Here is a 17,374-nt window from a genome sequence, read left to right on the forward strand (position 1 = left end):
CATGGTCTCTTCGAGAGGTTGTAAAGCTAAGGGGATGGTGTACTTGAGCTTCCTCAGACTCATGTCCTGTACGTGCAAGCTGGGGGTGGCTGACGTGTTGCCAGGGCGCCTGCAGGAATCAGAATGCGGAGTGAGCAAAACCCCACTCTTTGCCTAGGACATTGCGCACTTATGAAGTTGAAGGTTGATTTTTCATTTTTAGAATAAGTCTGATTGTTTTCTTTTAGGAAATTAATTACATGGGGATCTTTTTTTCTCCCCTCCTCCTTCAGAATTAAAGCTTTTTATAGTTGGTGTAAAGAGTAGCAACAAGGAAACACATTCTGGTCCTTCTGCTTTAACCTTCAGATCTTCTGTATACAGAAACTCTAAAGTAGCCTTTTCTGGGGTGCCTGGGTGGCTCAGTCGGTTAAGTGTCTGCCTTCGGCTCAGGTCATGATCCTGGGGTCCTGGGATCGAGTCCCGCATCGGGCTCCCTGCTCCACGAAGAGCCTGCTTCTCCCTCTCCCTGCCACTCCCCCTGCTTGTGCTCTCGCTCTCTCTCTCTGTCAAGTAAATAAATAAAATCTTTGAAAAAATAAAAAATAAATAAAGTAGCCCTTTCTAAGATTCAGGGAAGGGAGTGAGGTAGAAGCCCAATGGGACAGCCTACAAAAGGATAGCTTCTCAGAGGAGAATTAGGTATCAGAGCAGGGACCAAAAAGGAGAGGGATTTCATAAAGCAAATAATATTTCAGAGTACACATCACTCTTAATGACGAAAAACTCTTCCCATTTATTCTTTTTGAAAAATTGCTGTTTATTTTTTTAAGTATTTATTTGAGACAGAGCAAGAGAGAGAGAATACAAGCAGGGGGAACAGCAAGCAGATGGAGAAGCAGGCTTCCCGCTGAGCAGGGAGCCCAATGCGGGGCTCGATCCTAGGACCCGGAGATCATGACCTGAGCTGCAGGCAGACGCTTAACTGACTGAGCCACCCAGGCGCCCCGAAAAGCTGCTGTTTAAGAAAAGCATCCCAAAAGAGAAACTGTACAGCCAGTATATGGGCCTTAATTTCTGCTTCCACATAATTGTTCCTATAGGTCTTTCAAGTTTTATTCCAGCCAAGGATGGTTAGAATCAAGAGCACAAATTAGATTTTTTAAAAATCTGTCCATACAACAGAGAGATTCCCCCTTACCTAACCATGGCTAAACCTGTCCACTTGGTGACAGTATCTACGGAGAGGCCAAAAATCCCACCCATGTTTATGACATCTTGGTTTCTTAATGCCTGCTCAAGAGTTGTTATAACAGGTTACTAGTCAGTTCAACAATAACAAAAACAACCCTATTAAAAAATGGGCAAAGGACTTGAATAGACATGTCTCCAGAGAAGATATACAAATAGCCCAGAAGCACATGAAAAGATGCTCCAGATCACTAATCATTAGGGAAATGCAAATCAAAACTACAGTGTGATATCACACTATACCCATTTGATTGGCTATTATCAAAAAGAGAAAAAAATAGTTGTTGGCAAGGATGTGGAGAAATTGGAACCTTTAAAGGTGCACCGTGGGTGGGAATGTAAAATGGTGCAGCTGCTGTGGAAAAACAGTATGGTGGTGGTTCCTCCAAAAGTTAAACACAGAATTATGGTATGAGCCAGAAATTTCACTTCTGAGCGTGTGCCCAAAAGAATTGAAAGTGGGGTCTTAAATAGACTACACCTATATGCTCATAGCATCATCATTCACAGTAGCCAAAAAATGGAGTGTTCATCAGCTGATGAATGGATAAACAAAAGTGGTGCATACATACATTGAAATATTATTCAGCCTTAAAATGAAAGGAAATTCTGACACAGGCTACAACATGGACAAACCTTGAGGATATTATGCTAAGTGAAATAAGCCAGTCACAAAAAGGACAGATTCTGTGTGCTTTCACTTCTGTGAGGTACCTAGGGTAGACAAATCCATAGAGACGGAAAGTTGAATGGTAGTTGCCAAGGGCTGAGATTGAAACAACGGGGAGTTGGTGTCTATTGGGTACAGAGTTTCAATTTGGGAAGATGAAAAAGTTCTAGAAATGGACGGTGGTGATGATTGCACAACAGTGTGAATGTGCTTAGCACCACTGAACTATTAAAAGGGTTAAGATGGTAAGTTTTATGTCATATTTTACCACAATAAAAAAAAAAAGGAATTTGGCAACACTAAGAGCTAAGGGCCAGGTTCCTCCCACTCTGTCCCTAAATTCTCACAGATCCAGCTGATGGACGGCAAGCTTCCCTTGCTTGTAGCTTGCTTTTCTCTGCTGACGAACAGAAATGCTTCAGCTGGGCCCCTATCTCCAAGGTCAGGCCTCTGTGCCGTTGTTCTTAAAAGCACCACTTGGACTCCACACGCTACCACGGCACCTTTCCGAGACAGCCTGGGCCCAAGGGCTGTGCCCACCTCCTCTCACCGAGCCTGTTCCTGTTCTGACGGAAGAGCACTTGATCCCTGATGTTAATGCTGGGGACAATAGCTCTTGTGAGAACGAAGACCCCTGTTCTCCCACCCGCTCTGCCCCGTCCAAGAAGCTTTCTGGGAGGTTCCCGAATTGATATTGGTGTTTGAGGAGACAAATCTTACCAGGGAATGAGACTATCTTAGAATGGCCAGAAATGAAGTGGCCACAAATGATGTTAAATCCCCGAATTACAGATAGCAAACCCATTTGTGGGGAATGAAACGAAAGAGAAACTTCATCTCACTCTGTGGCTGCCCACTTGATCTTATCATCTACAAGCCACGAACGGTGTTAGCAAAGGAAGCCCTCTCTCCCCTAACTTAGAGCTCTAGGCTCCTCTGATGAGCACAGCAACAAGTTGGCGAGCTTTGAGTTCTCCTTGGAGGAGGCTGTAGAGGCATGGTGGCCGAGAGCCCTTTCCCGCCCGCCCACTCTCTGAGATCTCCGAGCACCTAGCCAGACAACTGCAGCGTCACATTGAGTCACTGCTGAACAAGGAGAGGCCTTGGCAATCCGGATTTCCGGCTCTCGGAAGCACGGGCATGCCCTCCTGGGCGTTCCTGTCAGTGCCTGTGGTCAGGCCTGAGGCCACACCAGGGAGCTGCTGCACACCATGGATCCCATGGCTGGGGGGGCCCAAGGCCAGTGTCCATGAGCTGTCCCCCCGACTGTGGGCTACAACTGTTACCCTCCCGCCACCGCACACAGGTGTCCCGTGGCTTCGATCAAACAGCCAGGCAATGGCAGGTATGGCCCAGAACCCAGCTGTCCTGCCTTCCAGACTGTGGCATTTTGAGGGGAGCCCCGAGCCCTCTGGGCAAACGACGTTTGTACGACTGGCAGCCTCTGGCCACCTCTGCTCCTTGGAGAATTTCTCAGCCACAGCTGTGGACAGACAGCATTGTCCCCGAGGCTGTGGGAGTGTTCTAAAGCAGACGCCCAGGGAGGCAGACGCCCAGGGAGGCAGCCCCTGAAAGGCCGAGCTGCAGCTATCTTGTGCTAAGTAAACGGCTTAAAGCTATAAAGCAGGAAGCAAATTAAGAGCCCGTAAACCGTCAAACCCCGAGGCCCCAGACGCAAATGGATGACAGGTGTGCAGGCTGGCTTCGCCGAGGTCTCGGCCCCTGCCCTCTTGCTGGCCTCCTCCTTTATGCCTTCCTTTGAAAGGACCCCCACTTTACTACACAGCTCCCTTTGTCATCCCAGCAACTGGAAGGCTGGCCTTTTTTTTTTAGTTTTGTGTGTCTCATAGTTGTTTTTTAAAGGGAAAAATCTGATTGTAAAATACACATAGCATTTCCATCTTAGCCATTTCAGCTCAGTGGCATTAAGTACATTCACAGGGTTGTGCGACCATCTCCCCCATCCATCCAAAGAATTTTTTCATCTTCCTGACCCGAGGCTGTGTCCCCATTAAACACGAGCTCCCCATCTCCCCTCCCCCAGCCCCTGGCCACCAGGATTCTACTTTCTGTCTCTGAATTTGATCACTCTGGGTCCCTCATAGAAGTGCAATTGAGATGGTACAGTATTTGTCCTCTGGTGTCTGGCTTATTTCACTTAGCATCATGTCGTCAAGGCTCATCCGTGTTGCAGCCTGGGTCAGAATCCCTTTCCTTTTTCCAGATTGAATAATCTTTCATGGTATGTGTGGACCATATCTTGTTTCTCCATTCACCCGCGGATGTATACTGGGTTGTTTTCATCATTTGGCCGTGTGAATATGCTGCTAGGAACGTGGCTGAATGGCTGTCTCTTCAAGACCCTGGTGTCCTTTGGACATAAACCAGAGGAGGGATTGCTGCATCGTATCGGAGTTCTTTTCCTCAGCCACTGCACCATTTTATCTTCCCACCAGCAGTGCACCCGGGTTTCAGTTTGCCCCGCCCTTGTCCACACTGTTCTTTTCAGATTTTTTTCATTGCAGCCTTCCCAGTGGGTATGAGGTGACGCTAGCCTTGCCGAAGTCAAGTGTCTGGGACATGTGATAGGATTCTAAAGAGAGTACACATCCCAGCTGACATATTTAGACAAGTCCCTGATGTCAGCCAAACACACATGTGGGCTCACAAGCGCACCCCACCACCCTCCCATCTGTGCCCGAGGGCCTAGCCCCAGGTGCCTCTCGGGTCCGCAGGTGACAAGTGACGGAGCCCCGGGGGGCCCTGCCCGGTCCCACTGGTGAGCCTCCTTTGAAGGGAGCATGTGTGCACTGCTCTGTCATGAAGACAAAGGTCTATCCGTGTGTGTGTCTCTTGTCTCCAGAACCACGACCATGCCTGCATCGCCTGCCGCATCATCCACAGGTCAGATGAGCACCGCCCGCCCCTCCTGCCCCCCAAGGCTGACCTGACCGTCGGCCTGCACGGCGAGTGGGTGAGCCAGCGCTGCGAGGTGCGGCCCGAGGTCCTCTTCCTCACGCGCCACTTCATCTTCCATGACAACAATAACACCTGGGAAGGGCATTACTACCACTACTCCGACCCCGTCTGCAAGCACCCCACCTTCACCATCTATGCCAAGGGCCGCTACAGCCGGGGGGTGCACTCCTCCAGGGTCATGGGAGGAACGGAGTTTGTGTTCAAAGGTAGGGCTCCTGCCTCGACTCCCAAAGTAACAGCCCAGGGGCTGAGAAACTGAGCAGTTTGGGGACCTTTTTGTCCAGGCAGAGCCTGAGGGAAAGGGGAGATGTTGAGGGAGAAATTAGGGAGTCCTTTCTGCTTTAAGGTCATCATTCACATCAGCCTTCGAGGTTCCCCTCTGCTCAGAATGGGGCCAACAGGGGTGGCTCAGCCCTTGGGCCACAGTGCAGGAGGGCCCACACTGTTATGCGTGCTGTCAGATGTGGCCAGGGAGTATGTGACTAGGAATGAAACCTCACGCCTGCACCTTTCCTATTTGTTTGTTTGTTTGTTTATTAGAGCACAAGTTGGAGGAGGGAGAGGGAGAAGCAGGCTCCCCACTGAGCAGGGAGCCCGACATGGGCCTCGATCCCGGAACTCTGGGATCAGGACCTGAGCTGAAGGCAGACGCTTAACCGACTGAGCCACCCAGGCGCCCCTACACATTTCCTTTTTTGTGCACTGCTCAGGGTGATTCTGAGCTGCCCCTGTGATAACATCACACTTACTTGCTGCATTCAGTGTGCTTTCTGGAGTGAGCAGTAAAGAGCAGGTGTTAGTTACACCTCAGGTGCTCAGCATTGTCCTTTCCAACGCCGAGTTTGTCATGCACTTGAAAGTTGTCCTGTGCTTGGAGGTGGGAGGTTGGGATTTGTTAATGATGACCTAAGTGAGGAACGTAAGGGGTGAAATTCACCAGGGTGTTGTCAGCAAGGGAGGTCTCATGGCTTCTTTTTCTAGAATTTCTTTTTACACTTACACATCTTTTTAAGATGGTGTCAGTCATGTCACAGACAAAAGAGAGGTGGCTCAGATACTGGGTATGACCCCTTCTAGGATAGCATTCCATGGTTCAGTCTATTTAATATGAAGTATTTTTGATAACCCAGAGAAGACCTAGGGCATCTTAATCCTCCACTTAGGAAGGAAGATTTTCTCCGGGAAGGACGGACCTTTGCTAGATGTGGCCAAGAGAACAACCATCTTGGTCCGGCTCCACGCCGAAGCTGTCGTGGTGTACATAAAATAGTCCCCTGGGGTCCTTCAGAAACAGCCCTCTCTTAAGTGCTGGGATTTCTATTTAATACATTCACTGATGTTTTTCTTACTTGCAGCCTAGTTCATTTTAGATGCCTGATATATAGGCCAGTATGAATTTGCAAGACTGCTAATCAGTATAGGCATTCAACACCAAAACTATTTAAAAACCTCAAAACCTTTTCATAAAAACAAAATTCCAGTTTGTGTTGAAATATTGTGGCAATCCCAAAGAGTCGGCGTCACCAAGGGCAACTCCTTGGAGACACTGTGTGTGACAGTTTGAGTTCACGTTAGCAGGCAGTCAGGGGCAGTGTGGGCCCCGCACTTACACGCCGAATGTGGTCTACCGGCAGTATATTTGGTGTGATGACCGTTCACGTCCACACGCTGAACCTTCACCACTGGGGGGTGCTTGTAGGGGGGCTCTGACCGGTGGGTGGCTGTGTGGGGTTGGGTTTAGAGCAGATGGCCTTTCCGCACCACTCACCCCCCACCCTTCGAGTCACCGACCTGTCCTCTCTCCTTTGCAGTGAACCACATGAAGGTCACCCCCATGGACGCGGCCACCGCCTCGCTCCTCAACGTCTTCAACGGGAATGAGTGTGGGGCCGAGGGCTCCTGGCAGGTGGGCGTCCAGCAGGACGTGACACACACCAATGGTTGCGTAGCGCTGGGGATCAAACTACCTCACACTGAATACGAGATCTTCAAAATGGAGCAGGACGCCCGCGGCCGCTATCTGCTGTTCAACGGCCAGAGACCCAGCGATGGGTCCAGTCCGGACAGGCCTGAGAAGAGAGCCACCTCCTACCAGATGCCCTTAGTCCAGTGTGCGTCCTCTGCGCCCAGAGCCGAGGACTTCTCCGAGGACCACCGGGGTCACCAGTATGGGAGCTGGGCGCCCGGGAGGAGCGCTTGTCCCCTGCTCCTTGCTGTGCTCGCCGGCCTTTTGACTCTACCACACTGGAACGTCCTCAGATAGAAGTTTTTAAAAAGCTATATTTTTCCAAACCAGGATTCCTTACAATTGACAGATTTTCTTTACAAAAAAAGAAAGGGCGCTGCTTCTTGTGATGCACTTGAATGCCCCAGAACTGTGGCTCCTTTTCTGCTGCCCAGCCCCCTCCCGCCCGGCCTGAGTCCTGAGCAGCGCGCTGTTTGAAGTTTCTGCTTTGAACTCTAGCCAGTGGGATCCCAGGCCGGGGCGCCTTCTCAAGAGTAATTGCACTTTAAGACCGCAGAGAGTGGCGAGCTAGTATGTTTGGTAGGGGGGGCAGGGTGACAGCTAAGTCCTCTTCTTTTCTTCCTCATAATTATTATTCTATTTCTGAGTTACACTTAGACGGATATCAAGCTCCAGCTTTTCCTGCCACTGTACCACTTCCTGTCCTCCCCTGAAACCGTGTTACGACCTGGAATCCAGTGCAGAGTTGGTTTGGGACAGCAATCAAGACACCTATTATTAATAAAGAAGAGACTTGAGTGTAGATATGTACATAGGGAAAGACACTGGGTTTAGCTTAACCATCCTGACAGCCTTAATGCAAAAAAAAGGAGGGAATCCCAGCTTTCAAATATTGAGTGGAAAAATATCTGTAATTAAAGTTTCAATGTAATTTAAACTATCGTTGTTCTAACTTGGGGGAAAGGAGACTGGTGAAATGCTGGTTTCTGGGTGGTTGTGGAATGCACGCTGCTTGATGACTGCTTGGCTGGCGAGGGTGGTCGAGCAAATATCAAAAGCAGGACACACGGGAGCAGCAGTGTACGGGACGGTGACAGTGCGTTAAATGCCACCTGAATGATAAAACAGTGCCTGTTCGTTCCACAGTTTCCTCTTCGTGGGACCCTCGTCCTGGCTCATGCTGTATCTGGTTAGGGGTGAGCAGATGGAGCCTCGCTTGGCCATCTGGGCTACCTTCAAAGATGACTATTCAGAGCCCACGCTTTGCTGTTCAAAGACAGCATAGCGGGGGCATCCTCACCGGGGCTGCACTTGACCCTCAATGTGTGTGAAGCCCAGGCTTTGGGTAAAGCCCCCTTATCACCAGACGCACCAGCTTGACTCCGTTTCTGACCTGCTGTTGCCTTTGTGGCTGCACAGGATCTCAGGGTCACCTTCTGAAGAGTCCGTGAGCTCCTTCCTCACAGACGCTGGGAGGGGGCATGAGTCATGTCTACCCATTACTTTGGATTATTACAGATGGTGCTATCTGAACACCAAGTGGCACCGACGGAGGGAAATAGCAAGTCACCAAAAGCTTGGATGGAACTGGAAATGAGCGTGGAAACCACAATCAAGGTTGAGAGTCATGCTTGTATTTAAAAATTATGAAATGCTGCAGCATTCAGTGTGGTGAGAAGTTATAGGATAGCGTGGAGTACCAAAGTGCTTTATGTTTAGAATATATTTTAAGTTGTGGTGCATACTGAGGGGGTTTATTCAAATGAAAATACTAACTTAATGTCTGCCAAGTTTAATAAGCAAAGATGTCAAAAATACTCCCACAGAATACATTTTACCTGTGGATCTATTTAATTAACACTAATGCTATCTTTAAAGGATATAATAAAATTATGTGAAAAACTATGTTCACTGCTAAGGAATACCTTAGTGATTTGCCATAGAAGTGATAGGTTTGTAGCCATTTAATTCACAGGCACTCACCTAGACTTAGCTACTCACACACATACACATACATGCACACATGTATATCCAAATATATAGATATTAACATGTATATAATGTATGTGTATGTATATATGTCTTTGGGACAACATGACATTCATTCACGGGCTCGTATCACATTCTGATACACTATAAATCATTACAGAGAATGGCCAATATAATTTACTCACAAATTATCAACACAATTAGATGTACACCTGTCGCTTGCTCTATCACCCATATATATCACATCTTGTCTTGGTTATGTCATATTAACACAAATAAGGGTCAGTAAGTTTGTGGCATGTAGCTCCACTTGTAAATACTGGGTTTGGTGCAAGAAGTAAGTAAATAAAGGATGGCTCTTCTCGACCTCCCTGGCCTGGAGCTAGACTTCCTCTCTTCCTGGGTAGTAGGCTGATGATGGTCAGGGTCAGAAAGTTGCTCCTTGGGCAAACCTTGTCAACTCCAGGTGGACCTGGACTCAGAAAGGAGCTTCCTAGAGCCTCCAGTCACCCAGTATGGAACAAAGGTAACTCGTGCAGACATGACCAATCTGGTCATCTGCGTAGATGCCCAGTACCTGTGACTTCCAGGTGGTGTCCATCCTGCTATCCTTAACAGTCCATCGTGGCGTCCTGGTGCTGTGGCCACCCGCTAGGGTAACTCTCAGCAGCGCCCAGCACCCAGGATCCCTGCGCGAGGGGCTGTGGGTCAGGGCGTCCTCGGCAGGGCTTTACACACACCTTGTAAAAGCGACTGGAGTGTAAGACCTGTGGTTCCTGGTTGAAGGGACAGTTTTTGCAAGAATAGAAGAGATTCTCCATCCCACCAACTCTTTAAATAGGTCTTAAAAACAAAGATGATGTTCAAAGCAGTCCACACATCGAAATGTTTCATTTTAAAATGGTACCCCTCCCCCGTCCCTATGACTTGTCAGGCGCGTGGCAGTGGATGCAGCAACCAACCGATAGCATCTCACTGGGCTTTTCTGGACACCATCCCCAAAGGAAATCACAGACCGTCCCCAGGTGGCGTTGGGGAAGCAGGGATGGTGGGTGGAAATACACGGAGAGTAGACCTACTCTGGCACGGAGAATTTCTCTACCTGACACATTTTTCTGGCCTTTTTGAGACATCTAAGCTTTCGTGAATCCAAACATCTTTCATAAGGATACACCTGCATCAGGAACAAATAAAGGTAGCTTGGATAAATGTTTCTCACTGATTTCTAGATTCTTGAGAAAATGTGTAAGCATTCTTTTCTTACAACTAAGAGAATCGTATGTCCTAAAGGACTAATTGAATCCTTTAAATCCCTATAATGATCCAAGAGTTTTTGGCTTGCACGGTAAACGATCTCTGCATGTCTGTGGGGCTCCTATTTTATCACAACCCCATTCCCCTGGGGTTTCAGTAGGTAGAAGTAACACTATCACAAGAAGAAAAAATATTGGGGAGGTTATGCCCTCCAACTTCTCCATTGACTGAGACCTGATGACGGGGACACTTGACACAATCACATTACTCCAGGGGCGACCTAACTGACACCAAGTGGTACGCCGCAGTATGCCACACGGGGCAAACCCACATCTCTACTCAAGTGCACGGCACACTGGACAGCAAGTTGCAGGATCTGACCAGTGGCCTCCCGTGGTTTCCATGGATTTGTTTGGATCTCTTGGTTTCGCACATCCATTGTACAACCACCTCTGCGACCCCTATGCCCTCTGGAACACCACCCAAGCAATTCCACGCCCCCTTCACTAAATCAGTCTTGTAGAGCTATTATGTGAGAATCTGGAGGCCAGTGGATTTGTGAGCATAGAGAGCAACATTTTGCAACCCCGGGCCTCCAAGCTTTGACAACCACCAGCTTCATCTTTATCCTGAGCTGGAGGGGCACCTGGTAGCTTTGTCCACTGCTCAGAAACAGCTCTAGCCTCTTTATTCCTCATGAAGTCTCTCCCTCTCGAGTGATATGAAAGGCTGAGAAAGATCCTCAGCAGGTTGGGAATTGAAAACTTGCAGCATTTGAGGCTCAGGCTTTTTCTGCAGCAGATGAGGCAACATATGTAGGACAATTGAGAGGACTTGACCTTCAGAAAATCAATGTATAATAAACAAGCGAGGGACTCTGTGTGGTAAGAAAGCTCATCTGCAGAGTGTCTTCTGGTTCCCTAAATAACACAGTCCATGTTCTCACACGTTGGGCCCAGGGTAATACGTCTGCCCTGGAATCAGTTGGAAACACTGAGCTATCTCATTGAAATTGAGATCTCTCATAGATTGAAAAATCAAAATATCTGTTGCATGTTGCAGTTTTATTCTCCAACTTATTTGGGAAGTGGAGTTATATTATATTTGAGTCCCAGCATCACTTACGTGAAAGAGTCAAGCTAATCGGCCTCATAGTATTCCCAACTCATAGCACCTAAGTAGAACATTAAAAGAAAAAAGTCCCTGAGAAGAATGTATCGTCTCGAAGCAGAAGAGAGTATATTGCATTGTATTAGAAGCAAGCAGCTTGGCAGGGGAAGCTCGTGTAGGCAAGAAGAGAGCTCTCTTCCACTATTGCTGCCTTGCTATCCCTGGAAATAAAAGGCACCTTAGTAACACATAAGACCTCTTTGCCTTAAAAGCCCTTTGCATAAGTTAAGCTTTTGAAATGAATTCTCTCCCCAATATCAGATGGAGAGCACAGCAATACGAGTACTATGTTCCATTAAAAAGAAATAGCATTCGTTATAGAGTTTGCTGCCACTTACGTAGAAAGCGGAGCAGTCAGGATCCAATTCCAGTGGGCATTTGTGTCCATTTTCAATGCTTTTTCCACCCTTTGTCAATGTGAAGATCTTTCTGGTTTTTAATTATATGTATATTTCACCAATGTACAAATCAATTCTTCTTTCCCACTACATGTTCCAGATTAAATCTGACCCGTTGTTAAAGTGTTTGTTAAAGTAAGGCTAGCAAATAGAGCATGGATTCCTTGGAAATTTTGGTTCTAGAGAAGACCAAAAAGGCATCACTAATTTTAGGTTCTAGATGATAGAGGTGAAGCTCCCTGGGGTCAGGGATTAAGGAATCAAAGAGTATTACAGAGCTGTTCTTTTCCTGCCACGGAATTTCAGCCTGACTTTCTCAAGCACAGCAGCCGTTTCTTGAATGCACACTGTCTATGGCATCATAACTGGTTCTTCGCGTACATTATCTTGTTTCTTCACTACAACCTAGTACTTTACCATTTTGAATTCTCGCAGGGAAATCCGGTTATGGTTTGCAGTGTGCTTGTCCTAACGCCCCACAAAGCCAGTTTTTCTTTAGAGACTTTAACACCAACCCTTCCAGAACATGCAGAGACACAGTGAAGCTGGTGAAGCATATGTTAGTCCCTGATTTCAGGGGAGAGAGAGTAGAAACTAGGGTGGCGTCAGTCTCTGCTTTTAACTTTGAGAGCTCATTACATGATCATTACTCTCTGATCAGGCTTGGGGAAGCCAAGGGAGCCTCCTTCCTCCCAGAAGTCTTCGGGAACCATCTGGACAGAACAACACATGCCCTCTTTGCAACAAGTGGACATTTTCGACTTCCAAACATCAAGTCAGGCTTCAGTAACCCTCAGTTCCTCAGCCAGCCCAAGATGATTCCGTCCAGATCTTCCCTGGTCCAAGGTTTCCAGACCAGTGAGTGAAGGTGCCTTCGGGATGGGCTTCTGCACACACGAGCACACACTTGATATTTCAAGCTCAAAGGACAGATATTTGAGCAACTCGGGTCAAGCCGGAGAGAGATTTAATGCACTCGGTGAAACTCCTGAGAAGAAGCATGTTGTGCAGTGTGAGGGATCCTCTGGGTGGACGTACACATACCAGTGTCTGCACTCTCGGGGACCGAAGTATGTTTTAGCGAATTGTTGGAGCAGGCTAGCTTTCATCTTGGCCCTGGCAAGACATCCACGTCTGCCCGTGCTTATTAAATGAGCACTGCCCAGACAATCACTCACTTGAGCTCTCCATACTTTCTTTCAGTCTTTGTACCCAAGTCAAACATTCAGCCCCTGCTCCCATCCATGGGGTGGTGGTATCCGCCAGGCCATAAGCTGGTCATTTCAGATAGACAGGCTTGTCCACATCTTAAGGATGAAGTACTCAAAAACCATGCTCAGCAAAAGAGGCCCAGAAGAAAATCCAAGAGAAGCACGCCATGGTAAGCTGGGCAGGAGATTGTCCACTGGGCTCTCCAAGTCCAGATCTGGGCTTCCCCCTTCCCTGCCTGGGTCCCCACACAGACTGCAGCCATGGGCTCCCTTGCCTCCACCATCTGACTGGATTCAGCCAACAGGGGCGTAGGGAGGCAGTTCCAGCCAAGGCAGGAGGAGAGGGGTAGGTGGGGGAGTTATCCCCCCTGGCTCTTCCTGCTGGGTCGCTGTGGATCCGCTGCCAGACCCACAGCTCCTATCAGATGGTCCACTCCAAACAGCTGCCCTCTCTGCTCTCTCTGGAAGCCCTTCCTCCCATACCCTTCATGGTTCCCCACCAGGCCTATCCCCTGGAGTACCGCACTAGCCCTTGATGCTTGTCCTTAACTTTTGGTACATTCCTTCATAAATAAGAGTCATTTCCCCTTTTTGGTGACCAACTCTATTTATCTAACTTTGTGGCTCATCTGACCTTATGAGAGGAAACACAGAAATATGAGTTTGAGTTATTTTGTCAGAGGATGCCTTAGCACTTCTAGGACATCTGGGCAAATTTGGTGGCAGCCTTTCCGAGAAGCTGCTTCCTTTCGTAAGCAATAAAGTCCTTCCTCACCTGACCCAATCTTCCAGTGGCCCCTCACACACTGCCAACTGCATTTCCATGGAGGCAGGTTAGCTGCTGGGCAGGACAGATGGACAAACGAGAAGAGGAGAGATGTGGACGAAAAGCTGAACAGCTCAGATTCCACGAGGGCATGCTGAGTGAAAAATATAATTATGGTGTCATACAGAGTATTTTCATTGCCCTAAAAATCCTCTGTGTTCTGCCTATTCCTCCCTCCCCCATTCCACCCCACGGAACCCTGGCAACTACTGATCATCTTACTGTCTCCATAGTTTTACATTTTCCAAAATGCCATGTAGTTGCAATCGTGCAGTATGTAGTGTTTTCAGATTGGCTTCTTTCACTAGTGATAGGCATTTAAGGTTCCTCTATGTTTTTCTCATGGCTTGACCGATCATTTCTTTTTAGCACTGAATAATATTTCACTTTCTGGATGTACTGTAGTTTGTTTATCAGTTCACACACTGAAAGACATCTTGTTGCTTCCAAGTTTTGGCAATTATGAATAAAATTGTTATGAACATCCACGTGCTGGTTTTTGTGTAGACGTGAGTTTTCAACCCCTTTGGCTATATACCAAGGAGCATTCTTGCTGGAGTATATGATAAGAGTATATTTAGTTGTAACAAACTATCAAACTGTCTTGCAAGTGGCTGTACCATTTTGAATTCCCACCAGCAATGAATGAGAGTTCCTGCTGCTCTACATCCTCACCGGCATTTGGTGTTGTCCGTTCTAATAGGTGTGTAGTGGTATCTCATTTTAATCTGTACTTCCCTGATGATATATGATATGGAGCATCTTTTCATGTGCTTATTTTCCTTCCCAATCCATATATCTTCTTTGGTGAGGTGTCTGTTAAGGTCTTGAGCCCATTTTTTAAATTGGGTTGTTTGTTTTCTTATTGTTGGATTTTAAAAGTTCTTTGTATATTTTGGCTAACAGTCCTTTATCAGATGTTTATTTTGTAAATATTTTCTCCCAGTCTGCAGCTTGTCTTCTCATCCTCTTGACATATTTCACAAAGCAGAAGTTTTTAATTTTGATGAAGTCCAGTTTATCAATTATTTTTTTCATGGATCATGCCTTTGATGTTGTCTCTAAAAAGTCATTGTCATATCCAAGGTCATCTAGGTCTTTTCCTATGTTATCTTCTAGGAGTTTCATGTTTTACATTTAGGTCTACAATTCATTTTGAATTAATTTTTGTAATGGGTGAAAGGTCTGTGTCTAAATTCATTTTTTTGTATGTGGATGTCCACTTGTTCCAGCACCATTTGTTGATCCATTGCATTGCCTTTTTCTTTTGTCAAAGATCAGTTAAGTACAATAATGTGAGTCTATTTCTGGGTGCTCTCTGTTCTGTCCCATTGATCTATTTGTCTATTCTTTTGCCAATACGATACTGTTTTGATTACTGTAGCTTTAAAGTAAACCTTGAAGTCTCAGCCCTCCAACTTTTTTCCTCTTCAGTATTGTGTTGGTTATTCTAGGTCTTTTGCCTCTCTGTATAAATTGTAGAACCCATTTGTCAATATCCACAAAAGAACTTGCTGAGATTTTGATTGGGAATGCATTGAATCCAATATCAGGTTGGGAAGAACAGACATCTTGACAATATTGAGTCTTCCTATCCATGAATATGGAATGTTTCCTCATTTATTTAGTTACCTTGTTTCTTTCTTCAGAGATTTGTAGTTTTCCTCATATAGATCTTGTACATATTTTGTTTGACTTATAGCTGAGTCTTAGTTTTTTAGGGTGGTAATGTAAATGGTATTGTGTTTTTAATTTTAAATTCCACTTATTCGTTGCTAGTATATAGGAAAATGATTGACTTTTGTATATTAACCTTGTGTTCTGCAACCTTGCTATAATCACCTATTAGTCCTGGAAGGTTTTTTGTTGATTCTTAGATTTTCTACATAGATGATTATGTCACCTGCAAACACAGTTTTATTTCTTCCTTCCAATCTGTATACCTTTTATTTCTTTTTCTTGACTTTTTGCATTAGCTAGAACATCTAGTATGATATTGAAAAGTGATGGTGAGAGGGGATATGCTGGCCTTGTACTTGATTTTAGTGGGAAACCTTTCAGTTTCTTACCATAGGTATGATGTTAGCTGCAGGTTTTTGTAGATAGTCTTTATCAAGTTGGGGACTTACCCAAGTCCTCTATTCTTACTTTAGTGAGAATTTTTATCATGAATGGATGCTGGATTTTGTCAAATACTTTTACTGCATCTATTGATATCATCATGTGGTTTTTCTTTTTCATCCTATTGATGTGATGGATTACATTTTTTATTTTCAAATATTGAACCAGACTTGCATACCTGAAATAAATTTTACTTAATCATTGTGCATAATTCTTTTCATTATTCATTGTATAATCAGGATATTTATTTTTTGTTCTTGGGTTTTAAGAGTTCCTTATATATATATATATTTTTTTTTTAATATTAACCCCTTATCAGATATATAGTTTGCAAATATTTTCTGCAATTCCATATCTTGCTTTTCACATTAGAATGAACTTAACTAAGGGAAAGACTTGTACACTGAAAACTACAAAACATTGATGAAAGAAATTAAAGAAGACATAAAAAATGGAAAGGCATCCATGTTCATGGATTGGACAAATTAATGTTGTTAAAATGTCCATACTATCCAGAGAGATCTACAGATTCAATGTAATTCCTTCAAAATCTCAATGGCATTTCTTACGGAAATAGAAAAAATAATCCTAAAATTTATATGGAACCACAAAGGACTCTGAAGGACCAAAGCTGTCTTGAGAAAGAAGAACAAAACTAGAGGCATCATACTCCCTGATTTCAAAATATATTACAAAGCTACAGTAATTAAAACAGTGTGGCATTGGCATAAAGACACAGACCAATAGAACAGAATAGAGAGTCGAGAAATAAACTCAGATTTATATAGTAAACTGATCTTTGACATGGGTACTAAGAATACATGGGAACAGTCTCTTCAACAATGGTGCTGGGAAAACTGGATATCCACACCCAAAGAGTGAAAGTGGATCCTTCATCATATATAAGAATCAAATCAAAATGGATTAAAAGCTTAAAGTCCTGAAACTGTAAAATTTCCAAGAAAAAAATATAGAAGAATAGTTTCATGACATTGGTCTTGGCAATGATTTCTTGACTCCAAAAGCAAGGGCAACAAAAGGAAAAATAAACAAGTGAGCCTATATCAACCCAAAACCTTCTGCACAGCAAAATCAATAGAATGAAAAGGCAAGCTATGGAATGGGAAAAAATATTACAAATCATATATCTGATAAGGGGTTAGTATCTAAGAAATATAAGGTATAAGGAACTACTACAACTCAATAGCCAAACACAAGGAAAATAACTCAATTTTCAAATATGGGCCAAGGATTTTCTCCAAAAACAATATTATATTTTATATTGTTTCTTCCTTGACTTTTTCTAAACTTTTTTAAATTACTTTTTTTGCCTTGGAAACAACTGAATGATGTCACAGACAGATTCATAAACATGGAAGTTCAGACTTCACAAAAGAGTTGGTCAAAGATGAGAAATAGCTCTGATTTCCAAATACAAATCATTTCAATGGCCAAAAAAACAAAGTCCCTGGTACGATAAAATGCATTCTCTGAAGAAACTTCTTTGAGTGTGTTCCAGCACAAATGTCTATCTACAGTATTCATAGCAAACTCTAGCCA

The 17,374-nt window shown here is 45.1% G+C and overlaps 1 protein-coding gene across 1 annotated transcript in view; it reads left to right on the forward strand.

Annotated features, from left to right (window-relative positions):
* The window catches only part of APCDD1 (APC down-regulated 1), a 32,444-nt gene extending 23,578 nt beyond the window's left edge, over nucleotides 1–8,866 (forward strand). The window contains exons 4-5 of the mRNA XM_021689467.2: nucleotides 4,764–5,085; nucleotides 6,691–8,866. Coding sequence (XP_021545142.1) covers nucleotides 4,764–5,085; nucleotides 6,691–7,142 — 774 coding nt within the window. The 3' untranslated portion in view covers nucleotides 7,143–8,866. The remainder of the gene's footprint in view (nucleotides 1–4,763; nucleotides 5,086–6,690) is intronic.
* Nucleotides 8,867–17,374: the final 8,508 nt, after the last annotated feature.

Source organism: Neomonachus schauinslandi, chromosome 14, assembly GCF_002201575.2.
Source record: "Neomonachus schauinslandi chromosome 14, ASM220157v2, whole genome shotgun sequence".
Lineage (NCBI taxonomy): Eukaryota > Metazoa > Chordata > Mammalia > Carnivora > Phocidae > Neomonachus > Neomonachus schauinslandi.